At 38.3% G+C, this 24,000-nt stretch overlaps 1 protein-coding gene across 12 annotated transcripts in view; it reads left to right on the plus strand.

Moving 5' to 3' along the window:
• PHF20L1 (PHD finger protein 20 like 1) overlaps positions 1–24,000 on the plus strand; it is a 77,283-nt gene that overhangs the window by 45,454 nt on the left and 7,829 nt on the right. For 11 of the 12 annotated variants that reach the window (XM_055314435.1, XM_055314437.1, XM_055314433.1 and 8 more), the window contains 6 exons: positions 1,407–1,463; positions 2,649–2,756; positions 17,179–17,343; positions 20,618–20,799; positions 21,776–21,875; positions 23,197–23,392. In XM_055314435.1, the coding sequence (XP_055170410.1) occupies positions 1,407–1,463; positions 2,649–2,756; positions 17,179–17,343; positions 20,618–20,799; positions 21,776–21,875; positions 23,197–23,392 (808 nt within the window). The remainder of the gene's footprint in view (positions 1–1,406; positions 1,464–2,648; positions 2,757–17,178; positions 17,344–20,617; positions 20,800–21,775; positions 21,876–23,196; positions 23,393–24,000) is intronic. The other variant, XM_055314442.1, reaches the window with a different exon arrangement.

The raw sequence follows: 24,000 nt of genomic DNA on the forward strand, positions 1-24,000 counted from the left end.
ATTAAAGGAAGTGTTGCATTCTTTGACAGCCTTGATAATAAGGAAGTTTAATTGTATTTCTTTGTGCTGATGTTCCTTTTGTTTTTTGTCATGAGAGTGTTTTTTTTTTTTTTTTTGTCAAGGAAGCTTATCAGTATTTTTACTTAATTTGAAACTTCAATCGAACACCAATAAAAATAAAAAAATAGAAAAAAAAGAAACTTCACTTGTTAGAGCCTTATTAACATTTAATTCAAATTGAGTGATATTTTTGTATTTTTTTGTTTAAATTCTATAAAATATTTGAAGATGAATTAAATGCTAGTTTTTTGATTCTGTATTAGAGTGACTTAAAAATCAACAAATCTTGTGAAAGGCGGTATTAAAGCATAATGGACTGAAATCGTATTTTAAATGCACTATAATATTTTTCTTAGGTTAATCTTGGATACACCTAAGATATTAGCACTGGAAACAGTTGAATATGAGTTGAGAAGCTTGGTTAAATGTCTCTGTTAGCTATTCCATTATGAAGTGTACTGGTTTAACTATGAGTTAATAGTACCCAAATGTCATGAAGGTTGAATATTTTTAAGGTATAAATGAGCTTTTGTATTTTACATTTAGAAAAAGACCAAAAATCGTTTGTAAAATAATTATATTTTGGCTTTTATCATTACCTAACAATGCACTCATTGTGGAGTTCAAAGGTACAAGTTTATTTTAGGCAACATAAATTAAGTATTAGTTTAAAAATCTTATACAGATTGTTGAAAACCAGTATGCTTTAATATAAAGTTTAGTATTTCATGTGGATGACCTGAGTAGCATTCATGTCTTAACTGTCTCGGAAGTGGGCACATTACGTTGGACCTACCACCAAGGTGCATTTCAACATCTGGATTGTCAAAGACAGAATAGATCTTTACTGATTGCCCGGTACATTTGTCAAACTTTGTAAGTGTTTGCACCCATATTTGTGCTATTTCTAGAAATGGTGTAGTCTTCAATTATTACCATACCACAGAGGAGAAAGTGAAAGAAAACACTTATTATTACTCCAGCACTGGTCTAAACACTTTATGTACTTAGACTCACATAATGCTAATAATGTGAGGATAAAAAGTCACTCCTATTTGGTGAATAAGGAAACTAAACAAAAAGATTACATGATTTGCTCAAGGCCAAACAGGTAACCAGGATTTTAATGTGTATAGTCTGAAGGAATAAAAATTATCCTTAATTATCAGTCTTTTGAAGTAAGAAACCCCACTTCTTTGTCACTAGTTCAGGTGGTAAAGTGATGTAGGGCTTTAGGAGAAAAGAGCCTGAAGTAGGGTGTTGTGAACTCTTGTAATGTAAAACATTGTCCCATACTTTTAAAACTTTTTTGACTAAACTTACCTTTTTTTCCCCTAAAACTGCAGGAATATCGAAAACAGAAAAAAAAGTGAAATTGGAAGAAAAAAGCTCAACAGCATTTGGTATGAACAGAAAGTAATCTTTAAGCAAAAGACTAGATGGCTTGGCAGTGGGGGGACATAGTCTGTCCCTTACTTCTTATGTATTAGTGCTCTTTTAGGTGTAAGTGAGCTTCTGTTTTAGTATTTATTAGTGTTACTCAGCTCCAGATACAGGATTTCTTAAACACGTAAATATCTTATGGGTATCTTTTTTGTCAAGGGAGTCTAAGGCTTTCTTTGAGAATTTTGTGTTTTTGAACATCTCTACAGTTATGGTTATTTAAAAATAAGCCACCATTTAATACTGTTGAGACTTAGGGAATGGATGATGAACTGAAATAGTGATATTTTTTCAGACTTTCTTCTTTACCGACCTTATAGAAAGGTTACTGAGTTTTCTGCCCCCCCCCTTTTTTTGTCTTCTGTGCTATAATGATGAAAAGTTTTGCAATAATTGATGATAGTCTTAAATATTCCATAGACTAGCTAACTGGAGCTTGGGTCCCTGAATATGGTTAAATATGTTTAATAAATTGTAGACTACATCATCCTGAGTTGGAGCAGTAGTTACTATATGTGATAAACCAATTTTAAGTAAAGTACCCTAGGATACTGCTTTCACACCCATTCATTTTCTTTAAAGTCATATGACTGGAAAAAAGGTATTTTAAAATTTTGGAAAAAATTAGTCTGATGAAATAAGTTTTTGCTTTGTGTTATTAGCCTTCATAATTGTACACACTGGGAAGGATTGGCAGACTGAAGGAATTATTTATGGACTGGTTTAATTTATTTTTCCAAAGGAAAAAATTTCATTAAGTTCTTTTTTAAGTCTAATATATTTTCTCATTAAATTCTGTGGGGAAATGCTAAGTCTCCTCAGTCAGGTCTTAAATTATGGAGTTTATTTCTTGCCACATCAGGGAACTGAGTATATTACTCATTTAAGATTTTAACTACTGTCTGTGTTAACTTCAAGGTGTCAGGAGTTGGGATTTCTCAACACTGCTAATGAAGACCCCCTCTTAGAGCCCAATAAGCTAATCAGGAGTTCCAGACTCATGACAGGAACAGTTTAATTGAATCCATCCACTGGGCAGGTGACTGGAATAGCTGATTAAAACATAAATGCTGCTTTTAGGTTAACCACAGAAAAACAACTGAAGATCAATCATGATTGCTAACTTTGTCACTTGTGTCACTTAGGTAAGAGAAAAGAAAAGGATAAGGAAAGAAAAGAGAAGAAAGACAAAGATCACTACAAACCAAAACAGAAGAAGAAAAAGAAAAAGAAAAAGAAATCCAAGCAGCATGGTAAGTATGCTAAAGTGGTTATTTTTGTTTGTTTGTTTTGTTTGTTTTTAATTTTCAGATTCTTTCAGTTTTTCTGTGTTCTTCCATCAAAGTGAAGACAGGACAAGATCCCCATGTTGAGAACTTGAGAAGTCCCTATAGCTTTTCCTTGTCTTGCTGATTTAGAAAATATGCAACTCTGTTTACTGTAGTCTGTAAATTAATCTATCTGTACACTAATCATTGCAGCTGATTAGAGTCTTTCATTTCCAACATTATGGTGGACTGGATACCCTTGTCAGGTGCGCTTCAGTCTACTGAAGGAATTATTTTCAGTCTAGAATTACAGTCCCTTGAAGTAGCTTTCAAAAATGAGGATGTGAAATAAAGATATTTCTGGGAGAACTTTTGAAAAAACAATGATTTCCATCAATACCCTGTGTAAAGGATATTCTAATCCTGTACCTGAAGGTTGAAGGAGAATGATGACAAAGGAAGGTTTGAGATGCCAGAAGAAATAATGAGCAAAGAAAGTGTAAATATGTGAATAAGTCTGCACATTGATTATATAAATCATTTTGATTTATGGGTAAAAACAAAATGGCAGAGAAGAAAAATATATGACAATAGTAATAGCTTGTAAATTTAGAGAGACCTGCTTGTATTTCAGTTTTTCAGGTCTTGTATTGTTGTGAAAGAGTAAAAGAAATGTATTGCTTTTAGACTCTAACACGTTAAATCTGCATTGTAGAATTTCTAACATGATACTAAAAGAATGGAAGCATAGGGTATAATTTCCAAGATAGACAGTAAGCAAATGTAATGAAAAAACCATCCAAAAGAAGGTGATACAAAGAAAAAAATAGAAAAGAAAAATACAAATTACAAAATAAGATGGTAGAAATAAATCCAAATATATCTGTAATTACAGTAAGACAGTATCATAATTTTAAAAATCCAGTTATAGGTTATTTTCAAAAGACATCTAAATATAAGGATGGAGAGGACAGAGCAATGTTGAAAATAAAAGCATAGAAAAAATTATGGGCAAATACAAACCTAAAGGAAAGTTGGAGTAGATCTATTTATATCAAATAAAATGGTCATTAAAGGAAAATTCATTCATAGAGATAGGCTACTAAAAGGTTCAAATCACTTTATTAGTTCCTAGATACAACATTTAAAAAACTTTTTTTTTTTTTTTTTTTTTTTTTTTTTTGAGAGAGAGAGAGCATGCTCAAGTGGGTGAGGGGGAAGGGAAAGGGAGAGAGAAAATCCTAAGCAGGTTCCAGCAGTCCAGTGCACAGCCTGCCACAGGGCTCCATCTCACGACCCTGAGATTATGACCTGAGTTGACACCAAGGGTCTGACACTTAACCAACTGAATACCAGGGGGCAGGTAAATAAGATATTAAGAGCTTATGAATGATGAAGATACATATCAAAACTTGAGAATGTAGCTAAAATGCAACCTTTATAAGAAGAGTATGTGTCACCATACATATTTATATTAGAAAAGAAAGCTGAAAATCAGCTAAGCATCCAGCTAATTAAAAAGTTAGAAACGAGGAAGCTCAAAAATGTAGAAGTAGAGAATAAACAAGAGTAGAAATTAGTGAACTAAAAAAAAAAAAATACTAGGAAGAAAAAATAACAAAATTATTTTTTGTAGAAAACTAATAAAGTCGGTAAACCTCTAGGAACACTGGTTAAGGAAAAAGACAAAACATACAAGTAAATAGTATTAGGAACTAAAGGGAATATAATTACAGATGTTCTAGACTTAAAATGAAGAAAAATGTAAACAGCTTTATGCCAATGAACTTGAGAGTTTAGATGGCATATGGATAATTGTCAGACACCAAACTCACTTACGAAGAAGTTACAAACCTGAACAATCTTCAAACCTGAAAGGAAGTTTAATTATTATGTTAAAATCTTGCCACAGAGGTAAAGTCCTGACTCCAAATGTTTTGCTGCCAAGTTTTACCAAACATTAAAGGAGTAGACTATGCTAAACTTACATAAATTATTGCAGAATTTAGAAAAAGAGACAACACTCCTGTAATAGGGAGAGTAGTGTCACTCAAAAATATATGTCCAGCTTCCAACCTTTGTACCTGAAACTTCAGGTGACTCTAGAATGTGACTCTAGAATAGGATCTTTACCAATATGATTTAAGAATGAGATCATCTGGGATTTAGAGTGGACCCTAAAGCCAACGGCTAGTATCTTGGAAGGGAGAGGGTGATGTGGAATCCACAGGGAAGAAGGCATTGAGGAGACACAGGCAGTGATCTGAGTGCTGTATTCTCAAGCCAAGGCACTCATGCTACCAGACACTGCAAGAGGTAAGGAAGAATTTGCCCCTAGAGACTTCAAAGGGAAATGGCCCTGTTGACACTGAATTTTGTGGACTTCTGGCCTTCAGAACTGTGAGAGAATAAACTTCTGTTGTTTTAATCCAGATTTGTGGTGATTTGTTGGAGCGCAGCCCTAGGAAACTAATGTACCTCCAGATTCATTTTACGTTATTTAAATAACTGTTCAAAATCAGAAGAGAACTGTATGGGGAAGGACAGTCATAGGCTTTTCTCATTTATGGACGTAGATACAGAACACATAAATAAAGGTTACAGAATTAAATTCAGTGGTGCATTAAAACATATGACCACATAAGGTCAGAATGCAAAGTTGGTTTGACATTAGGAAATTGGGGGCCCCTGGCTGGCTCAGTCAGGAGATGCAACTCTTGATCTTGGGGTTGTGAATTTGAGCCCCATGTTGAGGGTAAAGTTTTCCTAATTAAAAAAAAATTCTTTAAAAAATTTTTTTAGAAATCAGTGAAATTCCACAGTAACAGATAAAAGACAACAAACGTTACTATCTTTATATATGTACAAAAACCATTTGATACATCTGTGTGTCCTTAATATTAAAAAAACATATGACTACATGATTATAAAACCTTATTTAGAAACATTAAAGAAGCCTAAAGCATGGGAGAAAATTCGTATTTACTGGTTAGTAGATTCAGTATTGAAAAGATGCCACTTCATACTACGTAAATCTACAGATTCAATGCTGATTCTACAACTTACAATGGAAGAGTAAGAAGCCAAAAATAATACAGTCAATCTTAATAAAAAGAACTATTCAGCTATAGTTTAAGGCAGTGAGGCATTTGGAAGAATAGACGTATTGATTAAGGACAGGATAATCCAAAGCATATACATATGTCAAAACTTGTTTTACACAAAGCTGGCATTTTTAGATTAGTAGGTAAAGGATAAACCTTTCAGTAAATGGTATAAGAACATTTATGATCCATGTGGTAAAAAAAAAAATGAAATTGGATTCCTGCTTTATACCATATGCACCCATAAATTCCAGGTTGATGAGTGATGAAATGTGTGGAAGACCAAACTATATAACTTTGAAAGACAAGACAGTATAGGAAAACATCTTTATGATCTTGGGGGGCACGGAGGGATTTCCAAACAAAAAGTGTTAATAAAGGAAAAGGTTGAAAATTTGACAAGACAGGATTATAGAATTACACTAAGGAGGGAGGGGTTCAGGGACAACTAGATGACACAGGAGTAAGGATCCATGAACTCAAAGATGAGGCAATGGGACACCCAATTAGAGCAGAAAAAAAAAAAAAAGGTAGATTAAGGGCCTGATGGGACAACATCAGATGGACTTTCACATTGTAGGGATCCCAGAAAGTGAAAAGATATTCCATGAGATGGAAGCCAGAAAGAAGCTGAAGTAGCTCTACTTCTATCATAAAATAGACAATAAGAAGAGGCAAAGATAGATGCCACATAGTGATAAAGAGGTCAGTCCCACAAGAGGGTATAACATAAATATTTATTACCCTATAAATAGGAGTACCTAAATATAAAAAGCAAATATTGCCAGATCTAAAGGGAGATGTATGTAGCAATACAATAATAGTAGGGGATTTTAACATCCCACTTACATCAGTGGATAGAGTATCCAGCCAGAAAATCAACAAGGAACCCACCTTAAATGACATGATAGACTAGATGGACTTAACAGATATATTGGAACATTCTATCCCAAAGGAGAAGAATACCCATTCTTGTCAAGTGTACATAGAACATTTTCCATATTAGATCATATGTTAGGCCACAAAGTACAAATCGTAATAAATTTAAGGGAATTGAAATCCTCTTAAGCATCTTGTCTGGCCACAATAAAATAAAACTGGAAATTAGTTACATGGAGAAAATTGGGAACTTCATGTGAAGATTAAGCCACATGCTAGTAAATGGTAGGTCAAAGAAGAAATCAAAAGAGAAATAAAATGCCTGAAGACAAAAATTGAAATATACCAAAATTTGTGGGATGCAGCAAAAAGAGGTGTAAAGAAGGAGTTCCTAGGGATAAATGCCTACCTCAAGAAAAAAAAAGGCTCAACTATTCATCTTGAGGAAATAGAAGAAACAAAACCCAAAGTTAGTAGAAGGAAGAATAGATTAAGCAGAAATAGAGACTAAGACTAAAAAGACTGAGAAGATCAGTGAAACTGAGAACTGGTTCTTTGCAAAAGCGAACAAAATTGATAAGCCTTTTTAAAAGTAGATTGGATGAGTAAAAAAGTTATTACGTGTTTCTGTTTTTATGTAGATAAGTTAGTACATGTTTAGCTAAACTATTCCTTTTGGGGGGTATGTCCTGGAGATTTGGGAATTGTTACTTAATAAAAGACAGATAGTGATGGAAAAAAATTTGATAAGCTTTTAGCTAAACTTACCAAGAAAAAAGAAGAATCTAATAAATGAGACAGAAGATGTCACAACTGATTGATAGGACAGAAATGCAAAGAACCCTAATGAACACTATGAGCAATTTTATGCCACAAGGTTGGACAATCTAAGAGAAATGGTTAAATTGCAAGAAATATGCAAACTACCAAAGCTAAATCATGAAAATAGAGTTAAATAAATAGAAAATCTAAACTGACGGATTATTAGTAAGGAGAGATTGAATCAGTAATCAGAAACCTCCCAACAAAAGTCCCAAACCAGATGGCCTCACTGGTGAATTCTATCAGATAATTCAAAGAAGAATTAATATCAGACTATTCTCTCAAACTCTTGCAAACTCTCAAACTCTTCCAAAAAAACAAAAGAGGAAGAAACTCTTCCAAACTCATTTTATGCAGCCAGCATTACCCTGGACGAAGGCACTGTAAAAAAAAAATTACAGGCCAGTGTTCACCAGTATTCCTGGTGAACATTGATGGAAAAATCCTCAACAATTATTAGAAAACCAAGCTCAGTCATACACTAAAAGGATCATATATCATGATTAAGTGGGATTTATTCTGGGGACACAATGATGGTCCAACATCTGCAAATAAGTTAACAAAATAAAGGATAAAAATCATATGTTCATCACAATAGATGCAGGAAAAACATTTGACAGAATTTAACATTTATTTATGATAATTCTCAGCAAAGCAGGTTATAGAGAGGATGTAACTCAACATAATAAAAGCCTATATATGACAGACAGCTAACATCATATTCAGTGGTGGAAAGATGAAAGCCTTTGCTCTAAAATCAGAAACAAGACAAAGATGCCTAGTCTTGCCACTTTTATTCAACACAGTATTGGAAGTCCTAGCCAGAGCAATTAGGCAAGGAAAAAAAAAAAAAGGCTTCCAAATTGGAAAGGAAGAGCTAAAGCTGTCAATACTTGCAGATGGCATGATATTATATACAGAAAACTCTAAAGACTCCATCAAAAAACCATTAGAACTTATAAACAAATTTAGCGAAGTTGCGGTATATAAAATCCATACATAAAAATTTTGCGTTTCTGTACACTAATAATACTACCAGAAAGAGAAATCAAGGAAACAATCCTGTTTGCAGTTGTATCAAAAAGAACAAAATACCTAGGAATAAACTTAACCAAGGAAGTGAAAGACCTGTATATTAAAAAACTGTGAGATGGTAATGAAAGAAATTGAAGAAGATGCAAATAAATGGAAAGATACTTTGTTTTCATGGCCTGGAAGAATAGGTATTTTTAAAATGTCCATACTACCCAAAACAATCTACAGATTCATTGCAAGCCCTATCAAAATTCCAAGGACATCTTTCAAAGAAATGGAATAAGCTTAAAATTTGTATGGAACCACAAAAAAACCCAAATAGCCAAAGCAGCCTTGAGAAAAAACAAAGCTTGGAGGCCTTGCACATTCTGATTTCAACCTATAATACAAAACTACAGTAATTAAAATAGCATAATATTAGCATAAAAACAGACATATAGATCAATGGAAGAGAATGACCCAGAAATAAACTTTTTTATATATGGTTAATGAATTTATGACAATGGAGCCAAGAATATCCAATGGGGAAAGGGTAGTCTCTCCAGTAAGTAGTGCTGGGAAGACTGGACAACCGTATGCAAGAGAATGAAACTTGACTACTATCTTATACCAAACACAAAAATTAACTCAAAGTAGACTAAGGACTTGAACAGAAGACCCAAAACCATAAAAATACTAGAAGAAAACATAGTTGGTAATCTTTCCATAGATCTTGGTGATGATTTTTTAAATCATTTTTGGTATCAACCAAAACAAAAGCACAAATAAATAAGCAGAAATACATCATATTAAAAGGCTTCTGTACTGTGAAGGAAGCCATCAACAAAATGAAAAGGCAACCTACTGAATGGGAGAAAATATTTGCAAATTGTATTACCTGTTAAGGGGCTAATATCCAAAATATATTTAAAAACTCCTATAGCTCAGTAGCAAAAACACAGGGTTTTGTTTTGTTTTTTGTTTTTTTTTTTTTTTATTTATGAGAGAGAGAGAGAGAGGCAGAGACACAGGCCGAGGGAGAAGCAGGCTCCATGCACCGGGAGCCCGATGTGGGACTCGATCCCGGGTCTCCAGGATCGTGCCCTGAGCCAAAGGCAGGCGCTAAACCACTGTGCCACCCAGGGATCCCAAAAACACAGTTTGATTAAAAGATGGGTAGAAGATTGAAATAGACATTTCTCTAGAGAAGACATACAGATAGCCAAAAGGTTCTTGAAAAGATGTTCAACATCATCAGTCATTAGGCAGATGCAAATCAAAACCCAATGAGCTATCACCTCACACTTGTCAGAATGACTGACTGTTGTCAAAAGATAACAAGTGTTGGTGAGGACATGGAGAAAAGGGAACTCTTCTGCATTATTGGTGGGAATGCAAATTGGTGCAGCTACTGTGGAAAACAGTATGAAGGTTCCTCAAAACATTAAAACTAGAAATACCATATCCTGCAATTCTGTCATGTGGTATTTGTCCAAAGAAAACAAAAACACTAATTTGAAGAGATCTATGCACCCCCACCCCCATTCATTGTAGCATTATTCACAGTAGCCAAGCTATGGAAACAACCTAAGTGTCTACTGATGGATGAATGAATAAAGAAATTGTGGTGTACACATACAAAAACACACAATAGAGTATTAGTCATGAAAAAAAAGCATGAAATCTTGCCATTTGTGACTGTGGATGAACCTTGAGGGCATCATGCAATGTGGAATAAGAGAAAGACAAAGACCGTTTCATCTCACTTAATATGTGGAATCTTAAAGGGGAAAGAAAAAGCTCATTATTGGTTGCCAAAAGTAGGGGATGGAGGTAGGAGAAATGGGTAAAGGGGGGATCAAAAGATAAAAAGAAAAAAAATTAAAAGAAATTCCCTTACAAGGGGGAAGAATAAAAGTTATATAGAGGGCGAAAAGACAGCACAAACCATCAGAAAATACTAGAACACGTGTACCTGACAAAAGATGAGTATTCAGAATAGGTTTCAAATCTAGAAGTCAAGAATAGAAAAAAATACCCTAGTATGAAAACGGGCAAAAGATTTTAACAGGTACTTCACATAATTGAAAATCTTAAAGTAGTGAGATGACTATATAACATGATGCCCAATCTTATGAGCAGCAGAATTAATGTAATTTTTAAGACTTAGTGGGATCTATTTTCTATCTGCTATCTGGGCAAAAGTTATCAGGTGATTGGTATCAGATATTGCCAAGTCTGTGGAGATACAGTACTGACTCCTTTGGAAAATGGCCATCAGCAAGTTGTGCCTGCCGTATGACCTAAAATTCCTAAGTAAGCTCTCATGACCCATTGGGAGGCATTTATGAGAATGTCCGTAGCAGCACTGGCAGCAGCCCAGATGTCCATCAGAGGTCATTTTGTGGAATCCATATCACTATGTAAATAAATGCACTATATCCACAGGAATCTCAGGAACAAAATGATAAGCTAAAAATCACTGAAGAAAACCTATAACTATGATTTTATTTACGTAAAGATCAAAAAATTGTAATATGAAACCATTTTAGAGATGCAAACAGCAACAGCATAAAGAACAGCAAGAGAGAAAAAAAAACAGCAAGAGAATAGTGAGCAGAAATTTAGGACAGTGGTAACTGAGGTGGGAATGGAATTTATCAGTTCAAATTAGAATATGGTACAATGAGACCTTCAAAAGTGATGACCAACATGTGTTCTCTTAACATGACAGCAGCGTTGTCCACAATAGCCATACTTATGGAGAGAGCCAGGTGTCCATCAACAGATGAATGGATAAAGAAGATGTCTGTATCAGTGGAATACTCAGACATCAGAAAAAAATGAAATCTTGCCATTTGCAACAACGTGGATAGAACTAGAGGGTATTATGCTAAGCAAAATAAGTCTATCAGAGAAAGACCATTAATATATGATCTCACTCATGTGGAATGCAAGAAACAACAGGATCATAGGGGAAGAGAGGAAAAACTAAAACAAGATGAAATCGGGAAGAGACTCAGTCATAGGAAACAGAATCGCTGGAGGGGAGATGGGTGGGGGGATGGGGTAACTGGGTGATGGGTATGAAGGAGGGCATGGGATGTGACTGAGCACTGGGTGTTGCATGCAGTTGATGAGTTCCTGACCTCCACCTCTGATACCAATAATATGATATATCTTAATTGAATATAAATAAAATCAGAACATATGTTAATATGCATATTTAAGAATGACAATATATATACAATTATATATTGTATTTCCATACACTAGAAAAAAACTGGAAAATAAAATGTTAAAGGTAACATTTACAGTAGTATCCAAATAACATCAAATGCAAAGGGAAAATGTAATGTGAGGTATGCAAGACCTGTAAATAGTAAATGAGAAGAGGGAGAGAAATGTAAAAAACGTATTAATATATAATAAAATTAAATCTATTACTAAAATTTTTTTTCAAAAGAAAATACATGGCAGGCACCTAAGTGTTTTGTGGTATTGACATACTTTATGTCATATCTGGGCTTTTTTCATATTCATTAGACACTTTTAAAAACCCAGCCAAATGAGAAATTATGCAGTCTGTAATTGATGGTAAATTCTTCAGATTTTTAACTCTTTCTAGGCCCCAAGTCATACCTAATTGTTTCTACGTTCTCTTTCTTTAAAGCTGCCAGAGTACATTTGAAGACATAGGGGGATTGAAAAGCTTGAAACCACTTTCCATGAGTGTCTTGAACATATGCGAGCACTCGTGTGCCTGCACTGCCCCTCGTCTGTTCTCCCTTCACCCCACCCCTGTACGTATAGCTCTGGGGGACCCAGACTCCAGAGAACCTAAAATCAGGAAACTCTGGAGCTTCATAAATAAAAACCATTAATCATAAATTTATTTGATTTGTGAATACCCTCCTGTGAGGGATGTATCATGATGTAGACGTGAGAAGCTTCAAACTGCAGGTAAAATTGACAGGTGAACCTCCCAAGTGACCAGAGGCTACGGGGACTTGGTGGCCTAGGTACTGCAGCGGGGACAGCCAGTACTCAGGAAGGGCGGGAAGGGCAAAGCTGCTCAAGTCCCCTTCTGCCGCATCTGCAAACAGTTCTGTTCCAGGACTCACCTGCAGACACAGAATCTTAGTGTGCAAAATCCTGTGCAAGTCGGGGAAAGGTGATGGGGAGGGGCTGACCGAGAAGGAATGAGGACCGGCCACACTTGGTGGCACAGTGAGAGAGTGTTTATGAGCATGCAGGAGGTGGTGGGGACTTGGGAGAAAGGAGGTTGGTCCCAGTTAGTAAGAGATAAAGTTGCAAAGAAAATTTGGCACCTGAGAGTTGTGTTCCGCCGTTACACTAACCCTGGTTTTGAAGAGTCCTTGATCCTTTAAAACATGTTAATACATTTTTATTTCTTTAATTGAAAAGAACTTTATATCTTGTTTACATTTTAAAATCTGACCTATAAATGAAAATCTTAACTTCGTAAATAGACTCCTAGCAAATACTTAAAGATGCACAGAAGCATGGCTCTTTATACGCAGCAGGTGTGGAGTTGGGTAATCACTGGCATCTTTGTAATTAATTATTACATTTGAGAATTTATTCTGGGCTATTTACATTCATCTTGGAAGTGACACTTTTCTCCAGATCAAATTAGAAGAGGGGTCTTTAAGCTGGAAATAGGGAGTTTTAAATAACTTAAAAATTTTAAAGACATCCTAATTTTAAGACATTCACATTATTCCTACTTGAGGTTCCTAATATCATATGTATTTTATTCTACAGTTACTACTACCAGGGAGTTTTAAAGATTCTTTTAACACTGAATGCTATTTTGCATATCCTGCTGGTGCTTGTTATGTACCAAACGTGCTATAATAATTTTATATACAGTGGTTTATTTAATCCTCACATTAATTGCTGCTTTACAGTGGAGCCTCTTACACCCATTTTAGAAACTGACCTGAAACAGAGAAAGAGAGTTGTCCAAGCTCATGTGGCTCTTGAGTGGTGAAAAGCAGATTCAAACCCAGGTAGTCTGGCTTCAGTCTTAATTTTAACTTTAACCATCATGCTCTATTGTTTTGTTACTTCCTGGGCCTGAGAGACCATTTGTTAGACTGTGCATTCTTCCCTCTAGCAAGTTTTTACTTACCTTTACTGGTATAATAAGTTCTCAACAGTTGTTTGTACAAGAAATGGCCTTGTTGGGATTCGAGACTGACAACTTTGCCAGTGTTTACCTTTGTCACTTTGAGCCAGTCGCTTCATCTCTCTGTCTTTTCTGTGTAACTGTGAGAAGACTGAAGGCATACAGAGATTTAAAAGAACTAGAATGAGAAATGCAGGGAGAATCCAGAACATTGTGTTGTAAACACAGAGACTCCCAGGAGCTTGCAGGCAAGCCTATCGGCATATTGTAAGAGCAATAGGGAGCATGCACAGTTATCTCCTGGGATGGTAACAGTGATGCAAAGTAATCTCCATTTGTAGCGGGAAGAAGCTGAAGTGATCTAGGATCGGGCTTTACATGGAGGATTACAGTTGATCTAACCCTGAAGCCAGCAGTGGACCTTTTATTCACAGTAGCCAGAGGGGACTGGCATGGGGAATGCAGGTGTAGGTGCAGAGTGCTAAGAAGTTTTGTTTAGTTGCTAAAACCACGTGGAGAGATTCCGTATCAGCTTATTTATAACACAAAATTTAGATTTCTACCACTATTCTCAGGCTCAGGCTGTATGTACTCCTACATTTACTTTGCTGAGAGGGCGATGTAACTAACATGTCATTGATAAAAGGACAGGTTTCAAAGCTGAGCATTGGGTTCGCATCTTCACTGCAATGCTTCTAGTGTTGACCTTTGGCAGGTTATTTAAATTGTACAAATGTCAGTTTCCTCACATCTAAAATGGTAATAATAGTTTCCACCAGGTAGCTTTATTTTTAGGATTCAGGTAGTCATTGTTAAAGTACTTGACACAGTGGCAGCTGGCATTCAGCAAATGCCTTTTTCTTGTCTGTGTCCAAGTACCATGGCCTTAGGCAGCCTGTGGTCACTGTGCGGCCCTGTGCCACTCCAAGATCACTCTGCGGTCTGACAGCATATGCAGCATCCGAGAGTGTCCCCACTCTTGACCTGCTGGAGGTGAAGCCCAGGAATCTGCTTTCACAAGCTTTCCAGTTCCTATACAGATCAAATGTTGAAATCTGCTGGTAACACTTTGTGGTTAAGAGTAAGGCTCTACAGTTAGGCTCTCTGCATTGAAAGCCTGGCTTTGCCAAGGAGAGCTGTGTAATCTTGGGCAATTTAACCTTTTCTGTCTCTGTTCTTCCACTTGTAAAATGGCACTAGCTGTTGTAGCTACCTTATTGTATTAACTGTGAGGATCAAGAGTTAATACACTTATAAAGCACTTAGAATCGTGGTTGGCACACAGTGGGTGCCCAATAGATGTGCCCAATAGATGTGCTGTAGTATTTACAGTGAGTGCTATGGTAGTGTCCAGTTGCTGCTCTCACAGAATACTGCATATTAGTGACTTAAGACAACCCGAATTTATTATCCTAAAGTTCTAGATCCCAAGTCCAAAGTGGGTCTCAGTGGAATGAAGGTGTCAGCAGGACTGTTCCGTTCAGGAGGCTCAAGAGGAGAATTCGTTTTCTTGCCTTTCCCAGTTTCCAGAGTCTCTTGCGTGTCTTATCTCACATCCCCGTGACCATCCTCAGAGCCAGCAATGGCCATTCAGGTCTTTCTCACTCCACCACAGACTCTTCTGCCTTTCTTTTGTACCTTTAGGGACTCTAGTGATTACATCGGGCCCACCTGGATAAGCCAGAATAATTTTGAGGTCAGTTGGTTAGCAACCTTAATTCCCTTTTGCCACAGAATCTAACATAGTCATAGGTTCTAGGGATGAGGAACGTGGATGTCTTTGGGGACCGTTATTTTGCCCCCCACCACTACCGCCTGAGATGGTTATTCCATGCACACCAACATTGGTGCTGCTCTTCTGGAAACTTGCTTTCCTACACTTGACCTTTCCCACCTCTTCCAGCCAGTTCCACATCTTTCTGTTCCTAACCTGCCTCAGGTGTCCTTTACAGCATACTCAGTTGAGGAAATAGAAGCCACCAGATGAGAACTCGCTCATCCATCCACAAGTATGTGCTTAGCTGTGTGGATCCGTCTCCTGTTTTGTCTGTAAGATAATGGAAGCAGTTGTCTTTCTGTTCTTGAAATCCTGGTGCTTGTCACCCCGCCTCCCCGGATCTTAGACTTTTGAGGCGATGTGTAGGATCTTTTATCTTTAAAAAAGCCCTCCTCTGGGGACGCCTAGGTGGCTCAGTCTGTTGAGTGTCCTACTCTTGTTTCGGATCAGGTCATGATCTCAGGGTCCTGGGATTGAGCCCTGAGTGGGGCCCCGTGCTCAGTGGGAGCCTCTCCTTCTTCCTCTCCCAACTTTTCTGCGCCTTCCCTCACTGTGCTTTCTCTCTAACGTGAATAAAATCTTTGATAAGTGAATAAATACTTTCCTCTGAACCTGCCTTCCTTCTCTGGTTTCTCCATCCCTCTCTTACTCTTCAGCCCCATCTCAGAGCCCTGTTTTCCACCTCTTCTGTTCAAACAGAAACCTGGAGACAAGCCTTTTGATGCCACACCAGCCCCTCACCTGCGGTCTGCAGATCCCTGCATCTGCCTGCAGTCTTCCTGCCTGGTGCCCTCCTCCCAGGCCTGGCCATACTGCCTCCTGCCTGTGCATCCCTGCACCCTCCCTCATCCCATAGCTCCAGGGGACTTTCAAAGCCCTGATCAGACTTGTATCACTCTCTTTTTGCTGAATTTAGGATAAAACTCAAAAACATGTTTAACCTAACCTGCCGCTGCCACTCTAGCCTCATTTCTTCTCGTTCTCCTTCACTATGTTGTAGACACAGTCTCAGATAGTCAGATATGCTAGGCTCTCCTCTGCTCCAAGGCCTTCCCAGGGCCCAGAATTCTGCCCTCTCCTGTCAGTCCCCTCGTGACAACCCGCTCTGCTGGAAGCTGCAGGTGGCTGCTCCCTGTCCTCTGCATGAGTCATGATAAGCTGGGGAAGACAGGACTTGGATTAACTTCTTTCAGGACCACTTAATTTCACTCAAAGGTTCTTGCTGAAAAATGTAGCAGTTAACTGAATTATCAGTGTAAAAATTGACATGCTACACATTTTGAGCACCTCTTTAAAAACTGCAAAAAATTTATTTCCATCTTGCATATCTTACTGTAGACAGAGCTGTGGCTATAATGGAGAGAAACTGTAGAAATAATCCTTTTTCACTTCTGGACTGGCTAACAGGAGTTTACCTGGTACCAGCTAGAACATGGTACTCCCTGGTATGTGTGTGCTGGCCGGGGTACATTTCCCAGGTGTTCTCGCCAAACCCACTTTATTGGATACACGGCGATCTAGTTGTTCGTGGGTAAGGAAAGAGGTCCCCGGTTATTTTATGTCTTGTAAAACGTGACTTTCTTGTTAATTTTTGTAGTGACTCTTCCTGATGACCTGACACTTTATTAATATTTCTTTATGTATCTTATGTTACAGACTATTCAGACTATGAAGACAGTTCTCTAGAATTTCTGGAAAGGTGCTCTTCTCCACTAACTCGATCTTCTGGGAGTTCTCTGGCTCTGCGAAGCATGTTTACGGAGAAAAATACAACATATCAGTACCCAAGGGCAATTTTGTCAGTTGATCTTAGTGGTGAAAGTATGTGTAATCATGTAATGCTTAAACAAGTCTTAAGATTCTTAAATGTGGAACTGAGATAAAAACATACTTCATTGAGGGCTTATCTGAGCAGGGCACACGGTTTAAAAAGTTATCCCATAGACTAATATGAAAAATCTCAACTTTTTTAACTTCTATAAAGTCAAATTGGCTTTTATAGTTAATTGTAGGACAGATGGGAAGGAAATTATTAGTATCTCCTATGTACTGGTTATGGGTATTTTTACATGCATGTTTGGAGTCTGTCAGGTTTCCCTACAAGCCGTCCTGACAGCTGGGGTGTTCAGGACTCTTGCCTTCCGGTGCTCTCAGCAGTGGGAGGGAGACGTCGATGGCAGTGGCTTGAGACTAGAATAAGGGATGGGGTCTTCATCTTATGTCAAACCACAGGGATCCTTATGGCTGAGCTCACTTCCTGCCTTCTCCTTTCTTCTGAGGGCCCGACATGGTAGGTACTAGGTGATGTGTTACCGTTTGCACTGTTACCACTTGCTTTCTTCCAGGCCTATTTCCCATCTAGCCCATGGTGGAGAAAAGTGTCATCTTCCCTTCTTCCTAAAATAAGCACACAGCACTTTGGGGATTCATAATTTTAAAACATTGGCGGGAAGGAGGTTTAGGAAAATGTCCCTCCTTTTCTAACAAACACAAATACCCTCTTCCCTTTTGAGCCAGTGGCTCTTCACCCCAGGTGTCCATGGTAACTGTCACTGTGATACTTTGATGAAGCGACCCATACAGAGACATGCTGCAGAATACAATGAGGTTTCTGGGAGGGCAGATGGAGTTTCCGAGTGATTGTTTGGGGATGGGTGGCAGGGGTTGAAAATCATGTAAGAACATCAAGATCTAAAAGTCATCATTTTACATGGAGTGCTGGAGAACGGAGAGGATGTCTGGGCTGGCAGTGCTGCCAGAACCTGAGGCGTGAGTGGGGATGGAAGGAGAGGCCACCGGTGTGGGCTCTCGATTCTGCTGTGTCTTCTGCCCTGGTTGTGACCAAGCACTGAGCTGTTAGAACGGATGTTGATAGAGGGCATGGGTCCTGGGCCAGAGGTTCTCAAGTGTTAGCATGAACCAGAACCCCCTGGAAGGCTGGTTAAAACACCTTTCTGGGCTTCATCCTCAGAATTTCTGATGCCTAATGAGCTCCCAGGTGATGCTGGTCTGGAATCCACACTTAGAGAATGTGCTGGGAAAATGGCAATGATAGTTCAAGAGGTAGTGGTTGGAAGAGAATGGTGTTCCTGTGGCCACTCGGTGGGCGCTGTTGTTCGGGTGGTATTTCACTATGAGAGAGAACTTTTACTTGCTTTTCTTTTGTAATTTTCAACCCATGAACCCATTTACTCAGCCCCTTGAGGTCAGCCAAGCATTTGTTTGATGCTTGGGAATTGGTTATTCGAACTAGGTTTTCTGGCCAGTATGTTAAGTTTGCATTCTAAGACCATAACACCTGGTTATTTTGGCCATGTAAAACATACATGAGATACATGCTAATTTCTTTCAATGATAATAGTTTTAAATTTATTGGTTGTTAATGATTGCCATCCATATAATGCCTCATCTGTGCCACAACAGTGCTTGAAACTGTTTATTCATGTTCTAATCTGCCATTTTGAGACAAGAACTTACATTCAGGAAGGCCCAAGAGAAAATACTAATTTTGGATTTAAGCTAGCAAGATGGTGCTAGCTTCCCAAAACTACTCATATTATTAGAAGGGTTCTATGATGCCTAATTGATTCACTCCTTCTTGAAAGTTTTCATGTATTTCTCTAACATCATTTCTACTGACCTCACTTGTTTCAAGATGTCCCAAGACCCTAAAGAAAACATTTATTTTTCTGTAAAACTTTTTATAAATCAAAAACAAAACATTCAAAAACAGGAGACAATACCAGATTAGAAGCTGGTAAAAGAAGCACTAAGACATGAAATATTTAAAATATAAGCAGCATGAGTTTTTTTAGTTTGAAGTTGGCCAGCTTCTTTCTGGTCTGATTGTCTGAAAAGAGAATTTTCTCTGGCTGTAGACTCCCCTCTTAGCTCCTCCAGAAGCATTCTGGAGTGGCTTGCTATGTAGATCAGGCTTCATTGTAAGCACCAGGTGTGGAGCATTCAGCAAGCAGAGCCCTTACTCCCAAGGCCTGTGGATGCTCTGCAGAGGGAAGTGACTCAGGAGCACATGAAGGAGGGGCACAGACCATGACTACAGGCCAAGACACCGAGGCGGAAGGAGCCACCTCTGTGTCTGAGAGGATCCACTGACTGGCCTGCAGGTGCCTCACAGCAGAGAGCAGGTCTTCAACCATGCCTCTTCCCCATTTCTCCATCCACACTCCTGCAAAACCTTTAGTGTCCTGTCATCATTTCTTTCCCTTTGTTGTAAATAAAGATTTCCTTGTGTTTGCCTGGATTTTTTTTTTCTTCCTCTATGGCCTGAGCTAAATTGTGGTCTTTGACATCAACACTGGTACAAATACAAACCTAAGACCTGGCATTTAAGTCGAATTACATGTAGTAGTCATCCATATCATCTAGTTTCTAGAATATATTTATTTTTTAAAGATCTTTATCAAAGCGAGATTTTAAAAATTTGTAAATCCCTTAGGGAACTCATGATACTAGTTTAAGAAATACTGGTGAAATCATTAACATAGGCTTTGGAGTAATTTCATTTAGCTTTACCGTTTGCTGACTGCACTACTCAAGCAAATAATACATCTTCTATTTGAAGTGCTTAGTACAGTACCTGATTCATGTTAATAAGTGCAGTAGTGATTGATGATACTGATACTATTAAGAATAGTAGTATTGACATTAGACACCAGGCAATCTCCTTCCCTTCACTGAAGTGCCTTGTCTATGGTGCAAATAATGAAATCCATTCTTTTTACAACTTCTGATTTTGGGGAGGATCAAAAGATTAACATTTGTGAAAGCATTTGAAAACTATGCAAATTTGAATTACTATCAACCTTAGCCACAACCTCTACAGGCACCAAGACTGGAGAAATTTTTCAAGTTACTTGCAATAGTGTATGTATATATTAAGATGTAAAGTCAGTCATAATTACTAAGCTTCAAGAATCATTTGTTTCTTTATGCAGGGACAAACACTCAATTCCCATTTGTTTGCCCTTCCTTTCTAAATACTTAATAGCTTATAATCACTTCCTTTTAACTCTATCTGAAAAGATGACACAGACATGGGAACTATATGCTGAGTCTACTTTTGTGTATATTCTAGACTTATCAGATGTGGAATTCCTAGATGATTCTTCAACAGAGAGTTTGCTCCTAAGTGGGGATGAGTACAATCAGGACTTTGATTCAACCAATTTTGAGGAATCTCAGGATGAAGACGATGCTCTTAATGAGATTGTGCGATGTATTTGTGAAATGGATGAGGAGAACGGCTTCATGATCCAGGTAACTGGTCTTCCCGGTCAAAGCAATTATTTCAGGTGTTCAGCAAATGCATCAGGACTTCGTGTCCTTTTGTCACTCATGGTCTTACTGAAAACAGAGGTCTCTAACTTTACCATCACGTTTAAAATCCCAGTAGTAATGATAGGAAAATCTCTTCAAATGAAGTAGACTTGCTCTCTCACCTAAGGTGCTCTCTACACCCTCCTTTTGCAAAAGTGTTGAGTTTGAAGTCTTCAGGCTGAGATTCTGGAAGCCACTCTTTGAACCCATTAGGGTAGGTGAGCATCCACATTAAAGTGTAGAGCACAGCAGTCCTTTTCTTACTGGCCTGGATTCCTATTGTTTGTAGCTCTTCAATGGGCAGGTACAGAGACATTTCCCCTCTTTTCAAAGACTTACAAGGATTAAGCATTACAAACCAGCTGTTCCTGTAGAAAGGGTATCTTTAAGAGAAAAGAAGAGCATAACCCACATTTTGTGATGAAAGATTTGGAAATGTTAATTATAGAAATGAAGGAAGTAATCTCTTTTCTCCCCCTTTTCAAAGGTTTTCTGAAACAAGGGAACTACAAATTTATAGGGTCACCACACAGGTAATACTTTGAGAAGTCGCTGCTACAGGCATTCCTGCAAACTTGCCTTAAAAAGAAAAATTTTACACTTAAATAAGCTATTTTAAAGAGGTATTTGCCCAAAAATTAGTGGGAAATAAATGAGAGCAAGTTTTGATTTTTTTTTTTTATGGTTTAAGTAATATATCAAGGCCCTTTTGAGTAGCTGCAACTAGAGGAAGTTCTTGAACTAGTTGACTATCAAAAATAAAATTCAACTTCTATCAGTGTTGCACCATTGTGTGGAATAAGAATTGAGCTGTCGGCGGCCTTGAGACTGCCATGGCTGACTGTAAGGAAGGGGATTTGTCTTTTTTCCCAGCGAGCAGGCCTATGATTGTAAGCACTCCTGTGTTTTCTGGCAGTGTGAAGAGTGCCTATGCTGGCAGCACAGCGTGTGCATGGGGCTGCTGGAGGAGAGCATCCCCGAGCAGTACATCTGCTACGTCTGCAGGGACCCTCCTGGTAAGCCTCCTCCCCATGCTGGTGGCAAGGTGCCTAAAGATCTGGTTATGGATTCTGTAATGTGCCCGCTGTATAAGGACACCATGACTTCTTCGTCAGTTCAGTTCTGCCTCCATGTGAAAATTTTAAAACATTTTTCATTGCTTGTTACAATTTTGTTTTCCATGTTAGTTACCTAGGCCAAAACATTAGCCTCATCTCATTGACATACCTGCCATGTTACTGGAAGGACAGAGTTCTGGCTTTTTCCTGGAAAAGGATTAGGCCCTTAGTGTGTCCTTGTGTCTTGATTTCTAAGTAGGTTTATGTGTGGCTATTTGATTGGAACTGTATTCTGAATGTACACTCCTCATGACATGGTTTTAAAAAAGTTTCTGACCGTGCTGCATATCCAACTAGTTTTCGGTAGATGACATCTCCAGTGATCACGTGCTTTCCCTTTATTTTACCCATGAGACAACTAGGGTGTGGAGGGTTGCATTCCTTGTGCACGAGGGTAATAGCAAGCATGGCAGACCTGAGATGAAAACCTGTCCCTTTTGACTCCCTGTCCAGTACCTTCGTCCATGCCAGAGGCTCTTTGAGTAGCAAAGCTTTGCATATTGTACACACTTTGAGCTGCTTGGGCAGAAAATAACTAGATATTCTCAAATAAAAGCCTACCAAGTTCTCCTCTTGTCTATCTTAAAACCAGGAAGCAGGAGAATGATTAATATAAATATAGACATTTGCTTATTCATTCAGCAGCATTTATTGGATGCCTTCTATTTGCCAGATGCTGGTAAGAGGTAAGATGATTGATTCTAAGCATGCCGTCCACTGTCTCAGTATAGTAGGGGTCACGGACGCATAAGCAACTCATTTCATTGACATTGAAAATACATTTTACAAGACCCGGTGAGATCTTGAAGAGGGGTCCGTATTCACTTAAGTAGAACTGTATTTCATCCTGTTCAAAACAAATGTTAGTGAGAGAACGGATACGCTGTCTAGTTTCTATCCAGTCTTCTCAGCCTTTCTACAGGACATATGACAGATACATAAAGATTGGGAAGCCATACCCTGAGGGTTCTTTTGCGGATGTCCTCTACCTGTGAGCATATCCTTCATGGAGTGTGTTCTTCATAGCGGGCAGGAGACCCAAAGGTTGGAGGAACTCTCACAGCGCCAGCTCCTCAGAACCCTGTCTTGCTCATCTTTTGAATTTATTCTTAGTACCAGAGCTCACCCTGCTTACTGAGTAGTGTTAATAAGATGGCAGTGGAAGGGAAGTCTGAATACATGGCATCCTTTGTCATTGTGATGTCCCCTTCACCTACAGGTCAGAGGTGGAGTGCAAAATATCGTTACGATAAGGATTGGTTGGATAATGGGAAAATGTGTGGGTTATCGTTTTTAAAAGAAAATTACTCTCATCTCAATGCCAAAAAGATAGTTTCCACACATCACCTGCTTGCTGACGTCTACGGTGTCACGGAAGTCCTGCATGGGCTACAGCTGAAGATCGGCATACTCAAGTAAGTGAGGGACACAAGGCCCCAGCTAGGGGGAATTTCAGTTCAGGGTGATTAGGGGGCCTTTTGAAGGTTCAGATGAGCACTTTGGAAGGCAGAAGAGCTACTTGAATACGTTTTAACTTTTAAAGGTAGAAACAATAAATATTTTGGATGAATACCCGCTTCCCACCTCTTGTCCTGGCATGAATAAGTATGGTTGAGGGTCAGAACCACATCTGATATCCAACAAACGTCAGTCCCTGCCCCGCTGTTTTGCGTGCTGGCCACGCGCAAAATTAAGTGCTGTGGGTTGGTGCACCCTGTATTTTGTATCCTTCTGCAGGGATGGTGTCAAGATGAGGTAGATTTAACAGCATATTGTTTTAATTACCTTAAGACCAGCTTTGAAGGGAGCAGCTCATAGAATCCATCCCTCTGCTGGGCAGCAAATGTGTTGTAGTCTTCCCAGATCATTTTCCCTTACAAAAAACAAAAACAAAAACAAAAAAAACCCCTCAAATCTGAGCCTCCCTAAGTAACATGTCCAAGTGTTCTTGAAGCCCTTGTTTTCAGTTCTTCCTAGTTCCTAACTAGAATTCCTCTCTTTAAAAAGGTATTTTATGTAAAAA

Source organism: Nyctereutes procyonoides, unplaced genomic scaffold, assembly GCF_905146905.1.
Source record: "Nyctereutes procyonoides isolate TBG_1078 unplaced genomic scaffold, NYPRO_anot_genome, whole genome shotgun sequence".
Lineage (NCBI taxonomy): Eukaryota > Metazoa > Chordata > Mammalia > Carnivora > Canidae > Nyctereutes > Nyctereutes procyonoides.